We start from the raw sequence: 21523 nt of genomic DNA, 5'->3' as shown, positions 1-21523 counted from the left end.
ACATCCAAAACAAATCCGGGGAATGTTCCAGGGAAATGAGTCCAATAAAACAAGTTGAACGTTGTTGCAAGCAGACAGTGTCAGGTTGGTGTAGCGGGGGGTTAAGGGGAGGTCAGTGGATGGAATCCCTCGGAGGATGTGACAGTGCGGGCAGCATGGTGAAGCACAGGGCAGGTTAATTTGGAAGATGGAAATGCAGCTCCTCCAAACAGCCTCAGAGAAAAGAGCAGCACAGAGTCCTTTAGATACAAGACTGGACACAGAAGGCAGTGGCAGACCAGACTTCAGTATACTGACACACACAGGGACGTAAAAATACACAGTGAGGTTGCACTGGGGCTTGTGGGGTGGGTGGGCACGCCCTCCGACAATGTGTTAGGCAGAGAACGGGCCCTTGCAAGTGACTCAGATTGCCACCCCAGAAATACTCCTGTGTTCAAAAAACACATCACATTTAACAAGATACAGTGCCATTTAATATATATGCCCTCGAAAAGGCAAACCTGGTTCTCTTTACAAAAGCCAATAGGATTTTTTCCACTGGATTTTACAGAAAATAAGCTCTGCGGCAAACAAAAGTTTATAACACTTACTCATTTTGTTTAGCAAGATAGCTAATAATTCCCAGATGAATACCGTTTTTGTAATTTTTGGTGTAAATGCAGTCTGCACAAGTAAAAAGCTAACATTAGGCTATAAACAAACCACAATAATGTCCATATGACTTCAGTGTCACCACCACAACAAGGCTGTAAAGTGATGTTTGGCGATGATGCTCTGTAGTCCTATTTAGCCACGTTAATGTTAGGCAGCTATCTGTTTAAACCAGTAGGAGGTAGTGTTGCGCTGTGATTTCACAGCAAACGTGGCAGTTTACATTGTTTGTCCCTGGCAGGACACTGTAGCATTAAGACTTGCACTGTATAGCCCGCTATGACTGTGTCCGAAATCACTATTCACTACATAGTCCACTATATAGTGAGTTCTCCATTTTGTAGTGCTTATTATACCCTATGTAGTGGACTAAAAGTATCCCACAATGCATCATCAAAAGTAGCGTACAACCGATGGCCACTCGCCAAACATTAAGCCAGGTGCACAACCTAACGCATTGACGGATTGATGCTGACCGGAGGTCATTCATTCCAATGGAGGTGAAAATGACGGATAATAAAGGACTAGTGCGCAGCACGGCAGCGGTTCCGTTGACCATCTGACCATGGAGGCGTTGGATTTTTCCTACTCGGGCTTTGACAACATGGGAGAAATGGAGCGTTACGGTGCCGGAAGTAGGAAATAACTTGCAATCGCAGTTGTAAACAAACAATATATCATTTGTTTATGCAAAAGAAAAATAAGCATAAGCTTTTTTTCCACTATTAAAAGTGATTGTTGACCATAGGGGGGTGGCACGGTGGTGTGGTGGTTAGCACTCTCGCCTCACAGCAAGAAGGTTGCTGGTTCGATCCCGGGCATGGGAGGCCTTCTGTGCGGAGTTTGCATGTTCTCCCCGTGTCAGCATGGGTTCTCTCCGGGCACTCCGGCTTCCTCCCACAGTCCAAAGACATGCAGATTGGGGACTAGGTTAACTGATAACTCTAAATTGTCCGTAGGTGTGAATGTGAGCGTGAATGGTTGTTTGTCTCTATGTGTCAGCCCTGTGATAGTCTGGCAACCTGTCCAGGGTGTACCCTGCCTCTCGCCCGATGTCAGCTGGGATAGGCTCCAGCCCCCCCGCGACCCTCAAGAGGATGAAGCGGTTAGAAGATGAATGAATGAATGAATGGTGACCATACTTTGATTTCGCATATCAACTCTTTCAATAGTACACTACTCAACTCGTCTCAGTTCAGTTGGTACAGTGACAGTCAACATGAGAGATCTTCGCAGGAAGATATTGCTAGCTCTTCTGCTAGATGACGTCGCTAACAGCTCTTGCCAACAGCACGCTAGCTAGCCGCCTGCATCTGGCCAGGTCCCTCAACAACGGAACCTCGTGGTGTTGTTCTAGGGGTGGAGAAACGCTCCGTTAAAACAGGAAAAATAGGTTGTGCACCTGGCGTTATATCCCATCATGCATTGCGCCAAAGCAACAGACATTCTGTGTGGGATGGACACCGAGACGGCCGAGAGAAGAAAGAGCAGTAGCAGGATGACAAGCGGTTGTTCATGTTTAACTTATGATAACATGTTGAAGTTTGTTTTACCAGTTCATTTGCCATGTATTAAACTGTCAGTTCAATGTGTCGTTGCTAGAGATATAAACAATCAGCAACTGATCTTCTGTAGTGCTATATAGTCACTGTACAGAGTAGGGCTAATAACGCTAGCTAATGTTAGCTAGCTAGGTCGCAGCCAGCTCTGATTTGTGCTGTAATGCGTAATGTTATACATTAAATTAAATTATTACATGACTGACAGGTAGAACAAACTTAAACACAACAAAGGGTAAACAGAAAATTACTGACATTAATAACTTCTTGTATTTACCACAAATATGCATATCAGTATATTATTTTGGATGGTTCACCAACCGATGTTGATATGACAAGTTTTAATTGTGCGACAGCAGTGACGTAATTAAGGGGCAGAGAAAATCTGAGTAACCTGAGTAGTGTCTGAAAGTGTTTTTTCAGGTTGCAGGTAAGCTCACTATATATTCCTCTACATAGGGGTCCATATGGTGAGTAGGGAAAGTTGTATTTAGTTTGACAGTTATGTTCATTTCCATTTATTGTTTTATTTTTTAATGCCAATTATTGTTTGAGTAAGAGATTTATTCCTTAAGAAAGGTTAATTTTCTCATGCCCTGCAAGACTGTCTTTTTTTTTTTTGATGAGGGTGTGATGCCAGCAGCAGAGATGTTACTGAGTGTTGCTGTGAAATAAACAGCGGTCGAGGTCTCAACCACAATCCCGAATCCTGCGTCTGGTGCCTCCTTCTCTCTCTGCACAGCACTACAACTGCAACTATAAAGAAAAATCACAGGGCAGAGTCCAGGGGAGGTGTAGAGAACACGTAACTTCAAAATTTACATGTGGAGTATTTAGTATTAGTATTAATAATACCTTATATCAGGCCTTTAAACAAAAACCCATCCAAAAAGACCCACTGACTTAAAGATGAAGGTACTTGGAGTGCTAAAATGCTAACTCATATCTGGGTTTTAGGACTCACTTCTGCAACGCTCTATTGCCAAGCTGGTTTGCTGTGGCTTTCACATCACTGGGCAGTAACTTGCTGCCTACCCGGCTGATCGATTAGACAGCATCATGGAAGCCCAAGAAGACAAGATGGAAGAGCTAATGATTTTGGGTCTGAGTACCCAGAGTTATGGCGTGATTAACTTAAAAGGATAACTTTTAACTTTTGGAAAACTCCGGTTGTGCGTTTGCATGTAAACTGAGATAAACGGAGATAAACGGAGTTATAGGCAGCTGACGTCACAGTATGCTCCGGAACTTGCGCCTGTGTCAAAAGTGCAACCTATGTTGCTATGGTGACAATGGATACACGGAAGGCTTGAGCTTCTCGTTACACTGCCACCTACAGGTTTGGCATGCTCTTGTGTATATATACACAGCTAAGTGTAAACAAAGATCTTTTTGAAATGTCCGTTTATGGAAATAGCCGGCCACGTGTAAACGGCCTCTTAGAGTGTGTCTTGTTCTCTCTCAGTGCCAGTGTGTTAGAGTCCACTCTCACCTGGCTCACCAGTTGTTACAAAACTGGGCTTGGGAAACATTTCCACCAAGCTTCAGATGACCGGTCAATTGTCCATATACGTAAAAAATCTTTGGTTATTCCAGTGATTTCTGTTGTCTTGCTACAGTACGCAGCTACAAACAAGCTTACACTTCTGCCAGTGCTCAGCAAAGCACCTGCACAGCACGGCAGCCATGCACCATAGCGGCAGCAGACACTTTTTTAAAGCAGCTTTAGCCCGAGCTAAGCATAAACTGCAGTTTCCTGCATTATAGAAATCATTTCTCAGTTTATCTCAAATTAAATAGGAAGCCACTGTATGCACAGCCATAGAAAAGAGATAACTACAGTTTGAGTCTGGAGTAAGAGATCATAAAGGAGCCAGCTTCCCTAATAGCAGCTGGGACTTTACTCGGTAAGAGAAAGCCGTTGCCTGAGGACTTTGTCTTTAGTTCTTAGGGTAGCGAGGAGGCCCGCCTGCTGAGATCTTAAAGCACACACCGACCTTGAATGGGAGACTCCCTAAAGAGGTGAACACTTTTGGAGGGGGAAGAAGAAGAGCAGATGGCTTGGCAAAGGCTCGAGTGGGCCTGTTTGTCTCAGTCACATCTTTGTCAGGGCAGTGTGTGTGTGTCTGCGTCTGTGTGTGTGTGTGATGTATTGCAAATCAGCGCAGTATTTGCTTCAGTTGCAGCCTGTCTGGGCTTCACAATAGATGGTTTGCTCTGAGCCTCTCCAGCCCACATCATAGAAAACGCATGTACGGACGCCAGGGCTCAATTGAATGTGAAACCCGGCGTTGCTTTACAAACCAAATAACTGCCCTTCCTCTGAGGAAAAGATGCTTCGCTGTTGCTTTTTTTTTCTTTTTTCGAAGAGGATGGGCTGATAAAAAATAGCTTTCAAAGCAAATATTCACTTCACAGCGTACCGTACGCAGGATACCATAGAGTCACCTAACCTCTATGTTTTATTTAACAGGATCTTTAGACAAATGTGTCGGTGCAGGGGGAGATTTACTTTAGCATCTGTATTATGTATGTGTTTCAAGAGAGAACAGACACTTTTCTCACTGAGGATTTCGGCGGAAAATATTCATAAACTTGTCAAACACAAAACTACATGTTCCAATAAAGGTCCACTGATAGACCTGGATGAGTAACCAGAACCAACTGTGATGTGAAGTCGTTATCACTGAGCTTCCAAATCTGAACGCTCGCTGACGTCACACAGATCAGCTTTTGACATTTCTTGACAAGCTCTGAGTGTTTTGGAACATCGTCTGGTGAATTTTTTAGGGACTGACAGTTTGCTCCCACACACTTACACCATTACTCAGCCGAGCCTTTCATTCAAATTCTTATTAAGACAATGTCTCATCAACCTTCTGTTCTGAGCGGTTTGTTTGGTGTGTGTGATGTTATTTTGGGCATGTCCAGTGAATCAGAGCGGTCTGTCACAGCGCATAATGGTGACTCCGACGTGGGTGCACAGTCTATGACCAAAATTAGTTGTGTAAGCTCTGTGAGAAACTTCTTTATTTATTCACTCGAGACACCAACATTAGCTCCGCTTGGAAAGCTTGGAAATGGTACTTTACATCTTGTCAAGCTCATGAAATGAATAGTGATTTTGATTTGAATGAAGCTAAGTTAGTCCTTGGCTGGGTTTGTGCAGTCATGTATGTCACATTAAAGAGTTTTAAATTGAGACATTTACATTTACAGTTCTCACCTCGCGCCCGTAAGAGGAAAAAAAAACTGCAAAGCTCCTTAAGGATTCACCGCTAATTACATTCCTTGCATTATTTAGCACATGTAGCACATGCGACATGTGTGCCGCAACTGTAAAACATGAAAGCCTCAACATTATGCTTCCTTGTATGCTTTCATCAAAGTTTCGTAGGTCTGCGTTTTTAGAGATGGTTTCTTCTCATTTCTGCCTTTCTTTTTGATTCACAGCTTTGCAGGGTGGTGTGAGAATAACTACCCGGGCCTTAAACCCTGGGCCACGTCAAGAACTTTAAACATATTGGCACTACCATGTCCTCAAACAGGTTTTCCACTCGAGGACGTCGAGCCCTAACCCTCGTGGAGCCTGTTTCTGACAGTTTGGTCAGAAACATGCACACCAGTAGCCTACTTGAGGTCATTTTGTAGGGCTGTGGCAGTGCTCCTTCTTTTTCTCCTCTCACAAAGGAGCAGATACCGGTCCTGCTGCTGGGCTGATGCCCATCTACGGCCCTGTCCAGCTCTCCTTGTGTCTCCTGGTATCTCCTCCATGCTTGAGACTATACTGGGAGACACAACAAACTGTCTTGTGACTGTGCCATCCTGGTGGAGCTGGACTACCTGTGCAGCCTTCTTGCGACCGCAGGTACCGCCTCATGCTACCAGCAGGGACAAGGACACTAGCAGAACACAAAACTAGAGAAGAATCAGTCAGGGAGGATAAGGAGAGAGCAACTGTCTGTGGCCACCACATTTAAAATCATTTCCTTTTTGGGAGGTTGTCTTGCTTTTGCCTCTCCATTGCATCTGTTGTCACTTTGATTTGCACCAAAACAGCTGAAACTGATTCACAATCACTCGTGCTTCCTAAATGGACAGTTTGATATCCATGAAGTTCCCTTAATTTCTTTGAGCAATGTATTACTGCAGATGCACAACTGTAAATTTGTGTACCTTGATGAGATGTGACATGAGTGCAAATCTGATGAATATTAAACACACTCTTCGAAATGCCCCTGCAGTTTAGCTATACTGAAAATCTCCTTTTTTTATAAACCTCAATTGACTCGCTGTAAAATCCACGTGAGCACATACACATAAATTACATTCCTTTTTTTGCCACGTTGCATTTTTTCTGATGTGGTAAGAATTTGTGCGGCATAGTGACCTGAACATTGAGGTGAGCCTCAGCAGCAGAAACACTCACAAACTGAAAAAAAAAAAACCTCCCATAGACCTGTCATCGGCTTCTGGTTGCTACTTGTATTGATTACACAGTCACACCTCTGAAGTGCAAAACATAAAATAGCCTTGCTCACAATGCATCATTGATTTGCTCCACCTGAGCACTTCGCTCACAGGATTTACATTTGAAGTACAGCTGGCTGGAAAGTATCGCTGCTCCCTCCCTCTGCAGGTTCCCCGTCCGTGTGTGGAAATCGCACACACTCACTGTCTGATTTATTTAGCCTCCGCCCCCCTAACCAGCCTTCATCCTGATCTCTTCCTCAAGAGGCCTCTGAGTTTTTCTCTCTACTCCTGCCTTGTCTTCTTTTAAAGTCTGCTTTTATATTCACCCACTCTCTCTGTCTCACACACACACATACACACTCATGTTGGGCCTGTGATTTGTTTGTGTTTAAAATGACTAATGCCTGTTTGTTGCCCTGTAAGGCACTTTGTGACAAATTGGTTAAAAAGTGCTTTATAATTTGAATTGATGTCGTATGATTTGATTGTTTTTTATTGCTGCGAGGCATTTGTTGCATTAAACTGCCTGCCATCTCCTGTGGATATTAGAGCTGAGTGTGCATCTGGTGCGCTGCTCAAAAAGCATTGTGGAGGCCTAACAGACCCGAGGAAGAGGAGGAAATGAAGGCTACTCAGATGAAACAGGTTTTATGATACCATACTCTCTTCTAAGCATTTGATCACATTTTTTTCCCCAGTTATTTGGCCTGGGGGAGCGACTGTACCCTGATTCTTTTATGCAGCATCACTGTGACTTTCCCTGCATCTCTAAAACAAAGGACTTTCCTCTCCCACTGCTTACCACCCTTGATGGATAAAGACGTAACAAGTCACCATGACAAATGCTGGTCTAAAAGAAAAATGGGAAAGTATCTAATCTTATATGCTGTGTTTATACCAGACATGCTGGGACATAACATGTTTTTGCAGATTATGATCTTTTCAACCCAACCGCCAGAATAAATGTTGGCATTGTGTGTTTCTGCAAACCACAGATACGAAATTTGGTTAGGGTTAGAGAAACATTATATTTTAATTGAAAGAATATGGTTTTGTCGCCACAAACATGGCTGCAAATGTCCAGACGTCTCATTAAAGTATGTCAGTTTGGTTGCCACAAACACACAGCTTGAAATGTCTAAACGTCTTGTTATAACATACCCTGTTTGATTACCATAAACATGGCTAGAAATGTCCAGATGTCTATTTAAAACTTTGGTCACTACAAATACAGCTGGAAATGTGCAGATGTTTCATAAAAAACATTCCCAGCTGTGACAAACACAGCTGGAAATGTAGACGTCTTGTTAAAAAGTACCCTGATTGGTTGCCACAAACACGGCTGGAAATTTCCTGACATATTTTTAAAACATTCCTGGTTTGAGCACCTCAAACACAGCTGGAAATGTCCTGACATACTTTCAAAACATTCCTAGTTTGATTGCTTCAAACACGGCTGGAAATGTCCTGACATATTTTTAAAACATTCCTGGTTTGATCATCTCAAACATGGCTGGAAATGTCCTGACATATTTTCAAAACATTCCTGGTTTGACTGCTTCAAATACGGCTGGAAATGTCCTGACATATTTTTAAAACATTCCTGGTTTGATCGCCTCAAACACAGCTGGAAATGTCCTGACATATTTTCAAAACATTCCTAGTTTGATTGCTTCAAACACGGCTGGAAATATCCTGACATATTTTTAAAACATTCCTGGTTTGATTGTCTCAAACACAGCTGGAAATGTCCTGACATATTTTCAAAACATTCCTAGTTTGATTGCCTCAAACACGGCTGGAAATGTCCTGACATATTTTTAAAACATTCCTGGTTTGATGACCTCAAACACGGCTGGAAATGTCCCAGTGTTTCAATAAAACATATCCAGTTTGGTTGCCACAAACGCATCTTGAAATATGCAGATGTCTTAATAAAAAATACCCAGTTCAGTCACCAGGAACACATCTGGGAATGCCACTGATCTTGAACAGTATTTCACGCACATCCACCACCCCCTCCTCCTTTAGAATTATTGATATGACACCTATAAAATGTACAAAAGCAACACATGTATGGTTTGCAGAAACATACAATGCCAACATTTTCTTCTGGTGACTAGGCTGCTCATTTCTGAAACAGCTTTTAACAATAACTAGAAAGAAAAACTTGTTTTATTATCATATAAATGACACACAAAGAGTGTTATTCGATGTAATGTAAGGTATCCCATAATGGCTGGGAGAAAACATATGGGTGTTTTGGTGTGAAACCAGAGAAGACCTGGTCCAATGAACCCAATCAGAAATAATTAAGTGAATTAATGTAGCTCTGGGCTCCTTCTCACTGGTCCAGTGGTGTCTTTTACCCTGGCAGTGCACACAGAGAGAGAAAAACCTGCAGACTGGTCATGCTTTTCCTCTCTGTAATGCATTGACATTTTGCTCCAGTGTGATTTGTCATTAGTCACGAGACCAGCAGAGGTGAACATGATGATAATATTAAGGTCTGCCTCCACTCAAAAATGCCTAATGTTACTCCACTTGGGATACTTGAGCTTCACTGGAAGGCTGTTTAAACACTCAACTGCAGATTTTTGATACAAAATATATTCTCATAATTACAGATATGGTGATGTAGTGACATAGTCTATGAGCTGATTTTATTTGGAGGTGGATGAGATGTTGGATGGCGTCATCTAGACGAGGTGCCTGCCAAGCTGCAGACCACCATCCAAGACCAACAAACAATAAAACCATGTGTGATTTAACAAGTCATTGCTGTGTTTCCACTTGATTTTCAGCCTCTAATGTGGGTGTTTTTAGCAATCCCTCACTGTTTTTTTCAGCGGGGACAGTGCCAGGAAAAGCAGTTGTTTTTTTTTACCAAGACATCGCTGTGATTCCTGCCAAGATAGTGCCAACAACACTGGGTATTTTCAGCCAAAACATGTTTTTTCCCCAACATAACCAAGTGGAATTGTGCCTAAAACCAACCACATGTTAACCACAGTGTCGTTGAAATGTTTGGAGAAACAAACAATGCCAAAATTTTTTTCTGGCAATTGGTTTCAGTTGGTTTAATTGGTAACTTTTTCTGTGCTGCTGTCCCTTGTAAAAGAGATTGTTGATCTCAACGGTACTTACTTGGTTAAATATGGGTTAAAAAAAACAGCCCTGCCGACTGTGTCTCAGAGGTGGAGCGGGTCGTCCGCGTGTCGAAGCATCCTTGGGCAAGATATTGGACCCCAAATTGCTCCTGATGGCCGTTTCATCTGCATGTGAGTGTTTGTGAATGGTTACTGAGTAGCAGGTGGCACCATGTATGGCAGTCTCGGCCACCAGTGTGTGAATGGGTGAATGTGAGGTTTTCTAAAAGCGCTTTGAGTAATCGGAAGACTAGAAATGCGCTATACAAGAGCAGTCCATTGATTTACTATTTAATTATCACCTCTTGTGTTAAATTCTTTTCAGATGAATATGAAAACATTCCCAGTTCATAGTTCAATGGCATCATATATATGGACTGATGTGTGTGTGTGGTGTGTGTGTGTGCTCTGAGTGAGGACAAATTCAAGTTTGACAAAAGCAGAAATGAAGTTTGGTTTAATCAAGAGGCCATAAGGTGATGGTCAGTTCACTCTGTGTACTGACTGATAAATGATCTTGTGTCTGTGTTTTTTCACTCTCTTTTGATCTTTTACACTCTCATATGTTTGTAGATTTTATGTGTGCGTGAGCTGAGTGTGAGTTGTTTGTGTGTTTGCTAACCAGCTTGCCTCAAATTGCACCTCAGGGGGCAAATTAATTGGGAACACAGCCTATATTTAGAATTCCAATAAGTTATTTCCATGGCCCAGAAAAGTTCAATAAATACTTGTGGACATGAACCGCTCTCTCTCAAAGCCAGACACCGGAGAATTAAGTCATGAACATGTGATGTCATCAAGTAAGACAGTGAAGGGGAGCCTGAGTCTACAACACATTCCCACTCCCAGCTCATCAAATACCGACTGTGGCGCCATAGGTATCCCCATAATGGATGTAGCTACCGTGACGTCACCCACTGGTTTATGGAAGCCTTGAGTTCAGCATTTCAGCCATTGCTATCTTGTTTTTTTGGATCCAGAAGTGAAAATATTTGGCAAGAGACTGCCACTGTGGAGGAGTGATGGGTGGATCTGACTGAGAGGACGATGACTCTATTGGCAGGCAGCCTGTCTCTCAAAGCTGCCTGCCCTTAACTATGCATAACTTTAAGCCTTAATAAAATCTAAACGGCTGAGTTATATAAAAATTGACCCTTGTACAGTTGTCATAAAGGAGGAACTTCGCTATAGAGGCCAAAATCGTGTTCCATACCAGGCTGTAAACATGTTAATTTCTGCTGTAAAGTTGAGCAGTTTAATATGAGAGCCAGTGGGGATTGACTCACTTCTGACGCCAGCCTCAAGTGGCCATTCAAGGAACTGCAGTTTTGGGCACTTGGTAACCACTTGGGTACCCCTCCTGTGTCACTTTTGGATGCTCAATGATGGCATGTCAATTTGCGCTCATTTCATGCATTGTGTCTTTTGTGTCTTGCTGTTCCAATCAGATCTGCCTCCATCAGTGACTCGTTACAGTCCAGGCTCAAAACCTACTTTTATTCATTAGCGTTTGAGTCACCCTGATGTGGTTTTCCCTGATATGTACCTGTGTGTGTTGTGTCTCTAAATGTGTGAGCTGTGTACCTGACAGTTATGTTGCCTCTTATGTATACGTTTTAGCACTTTGTTCTTTTTGTACAGCACTTTGGTCAGTGTGAGTTGTTTTTAAACATGCTTTTTAGATAAATTTGCGTTGAGAGTTTGAGTTGAAAGTTTCAAAATGTATAGTTTCCGCTTGTTAAAGGGAAATTTCGGTTTATTTCAACCTGTCTCCTATCGTCCTAAATTTGTTTCAAGTGACTGGTGACATAATAGTTAGCATGTTAGCCGTTAGCCTAGATACAGCCGGGGCGCATAGTGTCAGACCTGTTAAAACGTAAGTGAACGGGCAACCTTCAAGTGCAAAGTTAGTCCACTAAACAAGCTTTTTTTCCACAAAGACCGCCTCATATCGTTAGGATAAATGTCAGAGAACATATAGAAAACGACATGTAAACGTGTTGTCTACCTTACCAGTGTCGTGCCGTGTTTGTTTACATTTAGCTCTGCTTTCCAAAGCGCGGCCGAAATATATCTCACAAGCTCTAGATAAAGCCCAGCTGGATACTAACATTACTCAAGGTGGAGGTGTCTCGTCCTCGGTCACATCCAGACCTTGAAAATAAGGCTGCAACCGGTCCCATTCCTTGCAACAGAGCCATTCCTCTTCTGTGGGCACTGGGGCACAGCATTCACAGGTACACCACCAATCTCCAGAGCTGCTCAGCCTTGCAGCAGCCATTCCTCCTCTCTCGTCCTCTACCAGTTGCGCCTCTCTCTCTCTCCTCCTCCGTTCTTCAGTTTCACGAAGCTCTTCGTCAGTGTATTCAGGCTCAAATAAATAAGGGCGGCCATCAAACTCTGCAAAATCAAATTCCTCCTCCACAAAGTCGAAGTCTGGCAAAAAGTCAGCCATTATTCTATAAATCTTTCATAAAATAAATGAATGAACTTTTCAGGCTACTGTCCGGTTCTGCCTTCCAGCTGTTGCTGCTTGTTCTCGCGAGATTTCGGCCGTGCTTTGGAAAGCAGAGCTAAATGTAAACAAACACGGCACCACACTGGTAAGGTAAGACAACACGTTTACATGTCGTTTTCTATATGTTCTCTGACATTTATTCTAACGATATGAGGCGGCCTTTGTGGAAAAAAAGCTTGTTTAGTGGACTAACTTTGCACTTGAAGGTATGCCCATTCACTTACGTTTTAACAGGTCTGACGCTACTGTGTGCCCCGGCTGTATCTAGGCTAACGGCTAACATGCTAACTATTATTTTTATGTCACTAGACACTTGAAACAAATTTAGGACAATAGGAGACGGGTTGAAATAAACTGAAATTTCCCTTTAAATGCATATAGTCTCTTTTCAAATAACCTTAAAATGTGGCTTAAAAAAACTTTATTTTTAGGTTTAATTCCTTCCTTGGTTAGGTTTAAAAAATAACGTAATGGTTTGGTTTAAAATTAGTATATTTGTTACTAATGTAGTGTAACCTCACGTGACATATTACAGACATCACTGGCAAGGTATACTTCACTTATTAGCACACTGCATTGTTACTAAAATAACTGTTTGACTTTTGGTTTCACACAGACACATATGTCGGGTGTGGTATCACCCACAGACTGTCAAAAAAATGCCACTGCCTGGGTGGCCAGTAGCTCAGTGGTTAGAGTGGGCATCCCATATACTAAGACAGTCCTTGCTACAGCTGACTTAGGTTCGGTCGAGCCTGCTGCCCTTTGCTGCATGTCATCCCATCGCTCTCCCTTTCATGCTTAAAATCTGTCCCGTCTAATTAAAGCCTAATAATAGGCTACTGAAAATGCAACTGCCAGGGACGTCTCATACCATTGCTAAAGGGTGCCACTGACCAAGCATCAGTATCTGACAAGCTGGAAGTGAGATCAATTGGACTTTGTGGATTTAGTGTTCTCTGTCCTGAAACAGAAAATGTACCCTACTCAAAACATTTCCCTGGATGCTCTTATTGGTGCATTAGTGTCTTCTATCACAAGATTTTATGCTTGGTGACATCACAAATATTAAGATTTAGCACTCTTTAGATTAGGGAGAGTTGTCCATGTTTAATTAGGTTTTTGGGCTGTCATAGACAATAGGAAAAACATATAAATATATTTAAATCAGCCAAATTCCCCCTTTAAGTAGTTTTTAATCAAACTAAATTGAATTTTAGACCCTGATGGTGACACAAGTGAAGACATTTGGTCCAGTCCTTACGTCATCAAAGGGCTGACACTTCAGACTGTGTTTTAGGTTTAAGAGTAGACCTAGCTTTATGATAAAGGAATGCATTTGTCAGTGAGGATCCTCAGAGAGAGACAGAGAGTTGTCGCAGCTTCAGCACTATTTCAGCACTGGACAGCTCCCATCTAAACAGGCGAGCAGATAGACGCAGGGTGGGCTGTGGGTGGGTGGGTGGTGGATGGTGGGGGGACATGATCCAATCAATCTCACACTGGATAATGACCCTGCATGGCAGCTCTGTGGGCACAGTCTAATCACGGTGTTGTTGAGCCTGCAGCTGGACTCACCGGCTCTGTGCTCGCACACGCTACCGGAGGGGGGAAAGCGTCACTTTTCAGCACATGCTTAGCGCCTTGAATGCTGGTGGAAAAAATAAAAAAAAGGAAAAAGCTGCAGAAAGGAGAGAAAACCCAACATGTCTCTTAGCAACCATTCTAGAGATCTATAGATTCACCTATAGATCAATTACGTCTTTTACCCGGAGGATGGAGTGTGGAAGCTGCCTATAGCTTGCTCTTTTGTCGTGCCATTGGTATTCTCCTGGCGTTAACTTCCAATTGTTTGTTGACGCAGGCAGGTGGAGATGCCTATTGTCTGCACAGTGGCAACATATGGGAAAAAGCAGAAACAAACACTGAAGCATAGGTGTGGATTTCAGGGTGGATGCAGGAAATGCGCAAATTGACGCATAAAAATTCACCCAAATTAAGTGTTTGATGCTAAAAAAAAATTCTGGCACAGGACCCCAAAATCTTCCCTCTCACATGTGCTCCCCTCAATGTTGAAATTAAACCCACTCCCTAGCTGCAAAGGTCATGATAAACTCTTTGTAGAACTCGTTGTGGGATGCTTTTTTGTCGTCAGCAGGAGAGCTTTTGTTTCTGTTCCGCCTCCCCTCCTCCAAAAAGTGACCCCACACTGTGTCACTGTGACTGATTCAAGTGTTCAAACAACAGGAAAGACTTCCTTTGGTGGTGATGAGGCATGTTGCATTACATCATGCAGTCCTCTCCTGCATATCTGGGGGCTTCAAACGAGACACTAGATGGCAACCACGTTGAGAGGGAGAGACGGTGAGTGTGTGTGAGAGAGAGAGGGAGAGGAGAGGAGAGGGGAGCGAGAGACAGAGAGAGGAGAGGAGAGGAGGAGGGGAGAGGTGGGGGGATGAATAACGTCGGGGTGGGACAGTGGAGGGACGGTCTGCTCATGGCACTCAGCTTGCAGCTGGAGGAGAGCTGCAGAGAGGGGAAACAACTGCGCAGCGGGCAATGAGATTAATGCACAGGTACAGAGCTGGCCGACCACAGTTGGATGCATGAGTTTCAAAATTAAATTGTTTGAACTTGTAGATTAGATTATTCGTTGCCAGGTGGGAACAGATCTGCAGTAAGAGCGAGGGGGGGGAGGGAAAGGAAGACAAGATGTGCTGCGTCCGTGGCGCCACTGGTGCGCTATCCGGGGACAGAGTGAGCGACTGCGACGCGCTGACACCCCGCTTTTAGATGGCTCCAACATTTGGGGTGCAAAACAGGTGTCAGGGAAGTGTCGTCACGAACCCCGGAAGCCGGAGGAGGTGGGAACATCAGAGGGAAAGATGGCAGCGAAATCCGATGGTCGCGGGGTCGTCACCGGTTTCGCCCAGCTGCACAACCTGGACGAGGTGGTGGGGACGGGAGAGGACGACAATCGGAACAGCAGCTCATTCCACATCTGCCACTGCTGCAACACCTCGTCGTGCTACTGGGGCTGCCGGAGCGCCTGCCTGCATTACCTCCGGAGGAAGGGGAAGGGGAAGGAGAGAGATGCGGCGCGGCCACCGCAGGAGGAGCGCCTCTGGCTGGACTGCCTGTGGATCATCCTGGCACTGCTGGTCTTTTTCTGGGACGTGGGGACCGATTTGTGGCTTGCCATCGACTATTACCACAAGCAGGACTTCCTGTGGTCAGGCCTGACCCTGTTCTTCGTGCTGGTGCCCTCGGTTCTGGTCCAGATCCTGAGCTTCAGGTGGTTTGTGCAGGATTACACTGGGGGCGGACTGGGCTCCGTGGAGGGGCTGAGTAGCCATAGAGCTACAGCCAGTCTGCAAAGAGACAGGTGCTGCCGCCTCTCTGTCTGGGTCTGGCAGACCATCATTCACATCTTTCAGTTGGGACAAGTGTGGAGGTAAGACAAACTTCAAGTTCTGCCTTTAAAAAGAATCAGTTAAAGCCTCCAGAGCGCAGAGCTCCCGGCTCCTCTCACTCTCCATTCACTCAGCCTTCTAACCTCCTCTTGACTGTCACCTGGTATAACCCGTTGTTGTGTACATGACTGGGGTGAAAATCAGCACCGTGGTGATGCCATTACGCTCGCCTCACAGTCTCCACTACACATGCCTGTATTTGCATTTCCAATATATCCAATACACTGTGAGCTTCTCGCAATAATTTCCACGCTCTCAGCCAAAATGTGTCCAGACCAAAACTGCTACAGCTGCACAGAAATTGCACCGCTGTGATTATTTCATCACAGTGCGCCATTGCGCTTGTGTGGGGAGGGAAGAGAGGGCTATTTGTTCAAAGACGGACAGGTAATAGCCGAAAGCTTATGTGTGTGTGTATGTGTCTGAGTCTGTGTGTGTGTGTGTCTGAGTGTGTGTCAGGCGCGCCGTTCACATCACAGTGCACACGGTCGCCTCGATTCACCCGCTCTCCCTCCTCGCATCAAATACTCCAACTCTGCAACTAGAGGCCAGACGAGCATCTGTTTTCACGGCTCGCAAAACTACATCTTCCCCCCACAGACATGATGTCATCGATTCCTCTGCGACGCTCGACATCTTTGGTCCCCAAATCCGCTTTTTTCGGCCGCGCAAATTGATGCGTCGGGGGACCGCGGGGATGCTCAAGGTGCACGTCTCCGCGCGTAAATCTGTGACATGTAGCGGCTACAGTAGTAGTAAAAATGTGAGACTGGTGCGCGCGGCTTGTCCACACCGTTTTCTGTTGGGTCGGAGCTTGTGAGCAGCGAGTTGTTTTTGGTGCAGACAGACGCAGTGGCTGGCATTTAATGGGAAAAAAAAGTAACGCATGACGGCTGCTCTGAGAGGACTGCCAGCGGCTGGGGGAGAGAGAAAAAATGTAAAACAGCGCACAGTGTGAGACTCAGAGGAAGGGGGTCACATCATTTCATCCTGACTTTCAGCTTTGCAGTCGACGGTTGTTGTGTTTTTGTGCAGCACCACATTTGACACTGACCACCGATTGTGTTGTGCTGAACAGCTGCCTCTGCTCCTCATCAGACAAATGGATTTTCTATGCCATGATTGTGCTGTGGTCTAATGCACGAGAACATTTGTGCTACAGGCTACATTACTCACATGTGGAGACTCAGAGTCAAATCTGAGCTGAAACTCACTGACCTTTTTTTTTTAAAAAAAAAATAAAAATAAAAATAAAGCCACAAGCCTTATGGGATACCTTCATCTACCTCCCTTTCACAACCCCAAAATAAGATTCCCTTCCTATGTGGCTGCAGACAGCACCTCCACTCTCATGTTCAAGTTATATTTAGTGCATGCCGGTGCATCCCCCTGTCAAGATGGGTTTTCCCAGAATGAGACAATCCACTCTGCATTCCTCATCGCTCAGACTCATTTTGAGCTGCACCTGAAGGCTATTATATTGATTAGCTGCACTTGTATTGGCTCAAGTTTATTTACTCCAGTGTGGCTAAATTGATTATTTTTTTTGCTCATGTCTGTAGCGGGAAGGAGACATGGAGTGCTGGGAACTGTTGCACGGTCTGAGCTGTTGGTTTGCGTTGGTGGTTATGGTGGTTGATGTACATGGGAGTGTAAAGAGAGAGAGAGAGCTTCTCAAGATGTCTAACCGCTGCTGCACAAATAGGAGACACGTCTCTGTGGTGTTACTGGACAGGATGTAGGAGTGTGAGGGGGGAAACACATGACATCTAACTAGCACAGTAGCTGTTTGGTCATGTCTCACACCATTGTTGCAGGAGCATAATTTACAGGGTGGGGGGCACACAGACAGGCGTATTATGAGACAGTGGGCCCCTGGGCATGGATATGCAAAAGGCCCCTCCACCTCGTCTACATAGGAGCAGGACACTCAGACTTTGTGGTGGTTTTTCCTCTTTTTTTTTTCTTTTTCACGTGTCTGTATAATCATTACGAATCTTTGTGTCCCTGTGGTAATTTTGTGTCACCTTGTAGTCGTTTTGTGTCTCTTTGTGTTCATTTTCCAACCCTGATTCAATTTGAATTCGATGCCTGCAGCACATATTTATGTTTTACACAATGTCACACATTTTTTACAATCAGAGTTGTATGTCTTTATGGTTTTGCCCCTTTTCTGTTGTTAAGTTGTGTCTCTTTGCTGTTCCTTTGCATCATTTGTGTGTGTGTATCTTTTTATGGTCATTTTGAACCTCTTCCTGGAAGGTATGTGTTGATTTGAGTGACATTTTGCAGGTAAAGGCCAGGGGGGACCCCTGATACTTTGGGCACCTGCCTGTGACTGGTAGTACTAGTAGTACTGGACAACTCCACTTTTTACAGTCCAAAAACATTACATTTAAAACAGGTATTGACGTTGGAATGTTGTTTGTATCTTATAAGCTGTATGAAATTACATAGACAATGAATGGAGAGGATGGGAATGAGAAGAACTTGAAAAAAAGAACTTCAAAAAACTGTGTAAAATCTTTAAAAGTGGCGGAGTGTCTAGTTTAAACACGGAAAGAGGAGATACATTTTTAAATACTGAACCTCATAGGAGCCTCATAATTGGGTTAAAATTGTATTTTTGATTTATCTCCAAAACGATTAAAGAGATAAACACCATTTATTTTTGTATACTTTGTCACATATTATCATGAAAAATGCATTTTACTGCTCACTTTACACATTTTAGTTTTTAATTAGTGTAATGGTCTGAACTGTGCCAAAACACCATCATATATTATCTTAAGTAAAAGTAACTTTCTTTGAAAAATGTTTCTGCCTATGACATTTTTGTATTTAAAAACCTGAAGGCTCTAGTTTTATAATAAACACATATTTTGACATATTGTTTTGAGGTGAAGGGCAGATATCAGGGTGTGTTGCATACTGCAAATGATAAGACTGAGATTACTTACTTTTACCTGCCTGTCCATTGCTGCCTAATGTATGCTTTGATGAAGGTCAAATAGACTGAAAGCTCAACAATAAAATGAAACACAGCATAGATGTAAGTGTTACAAATCCAAAGCAAAGGGTGAAAAATTACATGAGAGTAAGTCAGTACCCCCACCATCTCTAGAATGTTTTGATTCTGCATTTTTTCGGCCTATATTAACATTTTAATCAGTGAGTTTTGGAGCTGCTGGCAGGTGGATTGTTACCTTTGACAGACCTACACTAGCTGGTCTCCCCTTTGTGCTAAGCTAAGCTAACTGCTAGCTGCAGTCTTGTACTTAATAAACAGATATGAGAGCGGTACTGATCTTCTCATCCAATTTGCTGCCAGAAAGCTGCTAAGCATATTTCCCAAAATGTCAAATTATTCCTTTAAAGGAGCAGTGGGTGGGATTTGGTGGCATCTAGTGGTGAGGACTGCAGATTGCAGCCAGATGAAACTTACGTCATGTGACAAGCGTGAGCTGCTGGTTAGGGTTCTGTCAGTGTTTACTGCTCAGGAGGTTTTGACCGGGAGCCGTATTATCCTCTCCGAAGCAAACGGACCCAGTGATTTAAACTGGCAAAAATTTGTTTCACGCTAAAAATCATGCTGTTTGGCTCATCAGAGACGAGCCGCTAACCCAGAACCTGCTAACATGTGCTCACCTTTTTGCTCTGGTAACTTAAGATCCAGACGTTCAGGAGGTTTTTACTGGAAGCCAGATGAGCCACAGTGGTCTCTTCCTCTCCAAAACTAACAGACCCTGGGATTTACACCTCTAAAAACACTGATTGAAGCAGTGTCAAGACAAAAATCTGTGCTATTCTGACACTGTTTGGCTCGTTGCAGAGGGGACGACACGAAAACGCAAATGGCCCTATCTAGAGCCAGTGTTTGTCCATCTGGGGCTACCGTAGAAACATGACAGACTCTGTGGATGAGAACCCACTTCCTAGGTGCATATAAACAGCTCATTTTAAGGTAACACACAATGAATCTTATTTTCAGGTGAGTATACAATCAAGAAAACGTAATTATAATATCATACTAAATTTCTACTCTTAAACCCCACACACTGGATCTTTAATAAAGTTGTTAACTTCACACTTCATTGTGTTTTTAGATGTTCTTGTGTATATAATCAATTCTGTTAGCTTGTATATTTACATGTACAGTAGTGGAAATTAGTGTCTGCTAAACCAAACCAGACTGAATTAAAAAAGTAAGAGGGAAAAAAAATGAATCTCATGCGGTGAAACTTGCTCATGAGGAACTCAAGTAAACATAATGTGTTGGTGCGTATGTTGTGACAGCACAGAGCCTGGGGCGAGGGATCATTGTCAGGCCACTGTCTCCCTTCGGACATGATCCGCCTGGTCGCTGGTTCGGGGGGTTGAGGGTCAAAAGCTGCTCTTGTCAGCTTAGTGCGAGTTCACAACCTCAGACCTGCAGGGCTCACACTTGATATGGAGATTATTAGCCACTGTGAGAGGCCAAACTGCCAAAAGGTAGCATATGTTATCATGAAACATTGTTTTATGGGGTGTGGAAATTTATTTAACAGTACTGCGCTTTGTTTTTTTGTCAGATTTTAGTTCCATCGTGTGGCGCAATTAATCGTCTGAATCATGTCTGGTATTTTGTCATCATGTGGAGAAGAAATGATTATTTTCCATGACAGGATTTCAAAGCAGCTGCCATTCTTTGGCATTGTTAATAAGACGCTACAGTATCAGTTTGTGAGTTGTTTTCCCTTCATTAATATGAGAAAACACGATGAAGTGCTGACAGGAGTCAAAAACACAGCCTCATCATGTCTCATTACTCAATCCTATTTTCAATCCTGCATTCAATTTGCTGCTTTCCCCGCGTGCACCTGAGGACCGCGCCGGTGGCAGAATCGCTGAGCTTGTCTTGCAGTTATCTCCTTGTTAATTGTTGACAGAACAGGGAGGATCCCTCTCTCCCATCTGTAATCCCGCCCCGTCACTGGCTCTCCGCAGCTCTGTCATGTCGTCCTCCCTGCGAATCGCTGCCACTGCTGACGGTGTCCCCTCAAGCTTTAGCGATTCTGCTCACATACGCTCAGTCACACAGTGGATCACACATACGCAGAGGTCTCCTGGCGGTACGATGGACAGCTTAATCAGTGTAAGCCCAAATTAGCATCTGACTGGAAAAAGAGCTGCATCCGTCTTCGCCCCCCTCCGAGGAATTCCATGTAGAAAGTTTTGGAAGCTCTTTGTTGTGGGGAAATCCCAGCAGAATTGGGCGGGGTGTCATCTGCTTCTTCCCTTTTTAATTTTGTATAGTTGTGGGTGAAAATATTGTAACAGGCGGTTTTCAGTAGCTTCTCACAAGCTGAACACGATTTCAAACCTCCAGTGGCATTAAGCACTGAGCAGTGTGCATTTCAACTTCACATCTCCTCTGTAGCCTTTGTATGTCTCAGGATAAAAACAAAAACAGGGCTGCAGTTTCCACCCAGCCTCTAAATACAACCAGTAAGTCAATATTTCAGCGTGGTTAAACTATAGACAATCCTGATGATGTCATTAGAGTTATCTTAGCTTGGGATACCAGCATTTTTAAAGGAGCTCTGTGTAAAAACCTGAGCTGTCTGAACACAGTTCTCAACATGAAAGTGGCTGAGCTGGCTCCATAGACAGTGCTAAACCATGGCAACGATGCTAACAGATCTAACGGTGTTAACC

General features: G+C 43.8%; 2 protein-coding genes across 3 annotated transcripts in view; both read left to right on the top strand.

The window, feature by feature from the left end:
- The window catches only part of rps12 (ribosomal protein S12), a 434687-nt gene that overhangs the window by 221805 nt on the left and 191359 nt on the right, over positions 1-21523 (top strand). The gene's annotated exons all lie outside the window — the stretch shown is intronic.
- The window catches only part of xkr6b (XK, Kell blood group complex subunit-related family, member 6b), an 85139-nt gene continuing 78854 nt past the window's right edge, over positions 15239-21523 (top strand). The window contains exon 1 of the mRNA XM_049589163.1: positions 15239-15807. Coding sequence (XP_049445120.1) covers positions 15239-15807 — 569 coding nt within the window. The remainder of the gene's footprint in view (positions 15808-21523) is intronic.

Source organism: Epinephelus fuscoguttatus, linkage group LG11 (genome assembly GCF_011397635.1).
Source record: "Epinephelus fuscoguttatus linkage group LG11, E.fuscoguttatus.final_Chr_v1".
NCBI classification, from domain to species: domain Eukaryota; kingdom Metazoa; phylum Chordata; class Actinopteri; order Perciformes; family Serranidae; genus Epinephelus; species Epinephelus fuscoguttatus.
Note: the sequence above shows the minus strand (reverse complement) of the source record. Positions and strands in the feature narration are given on the sequence as shown.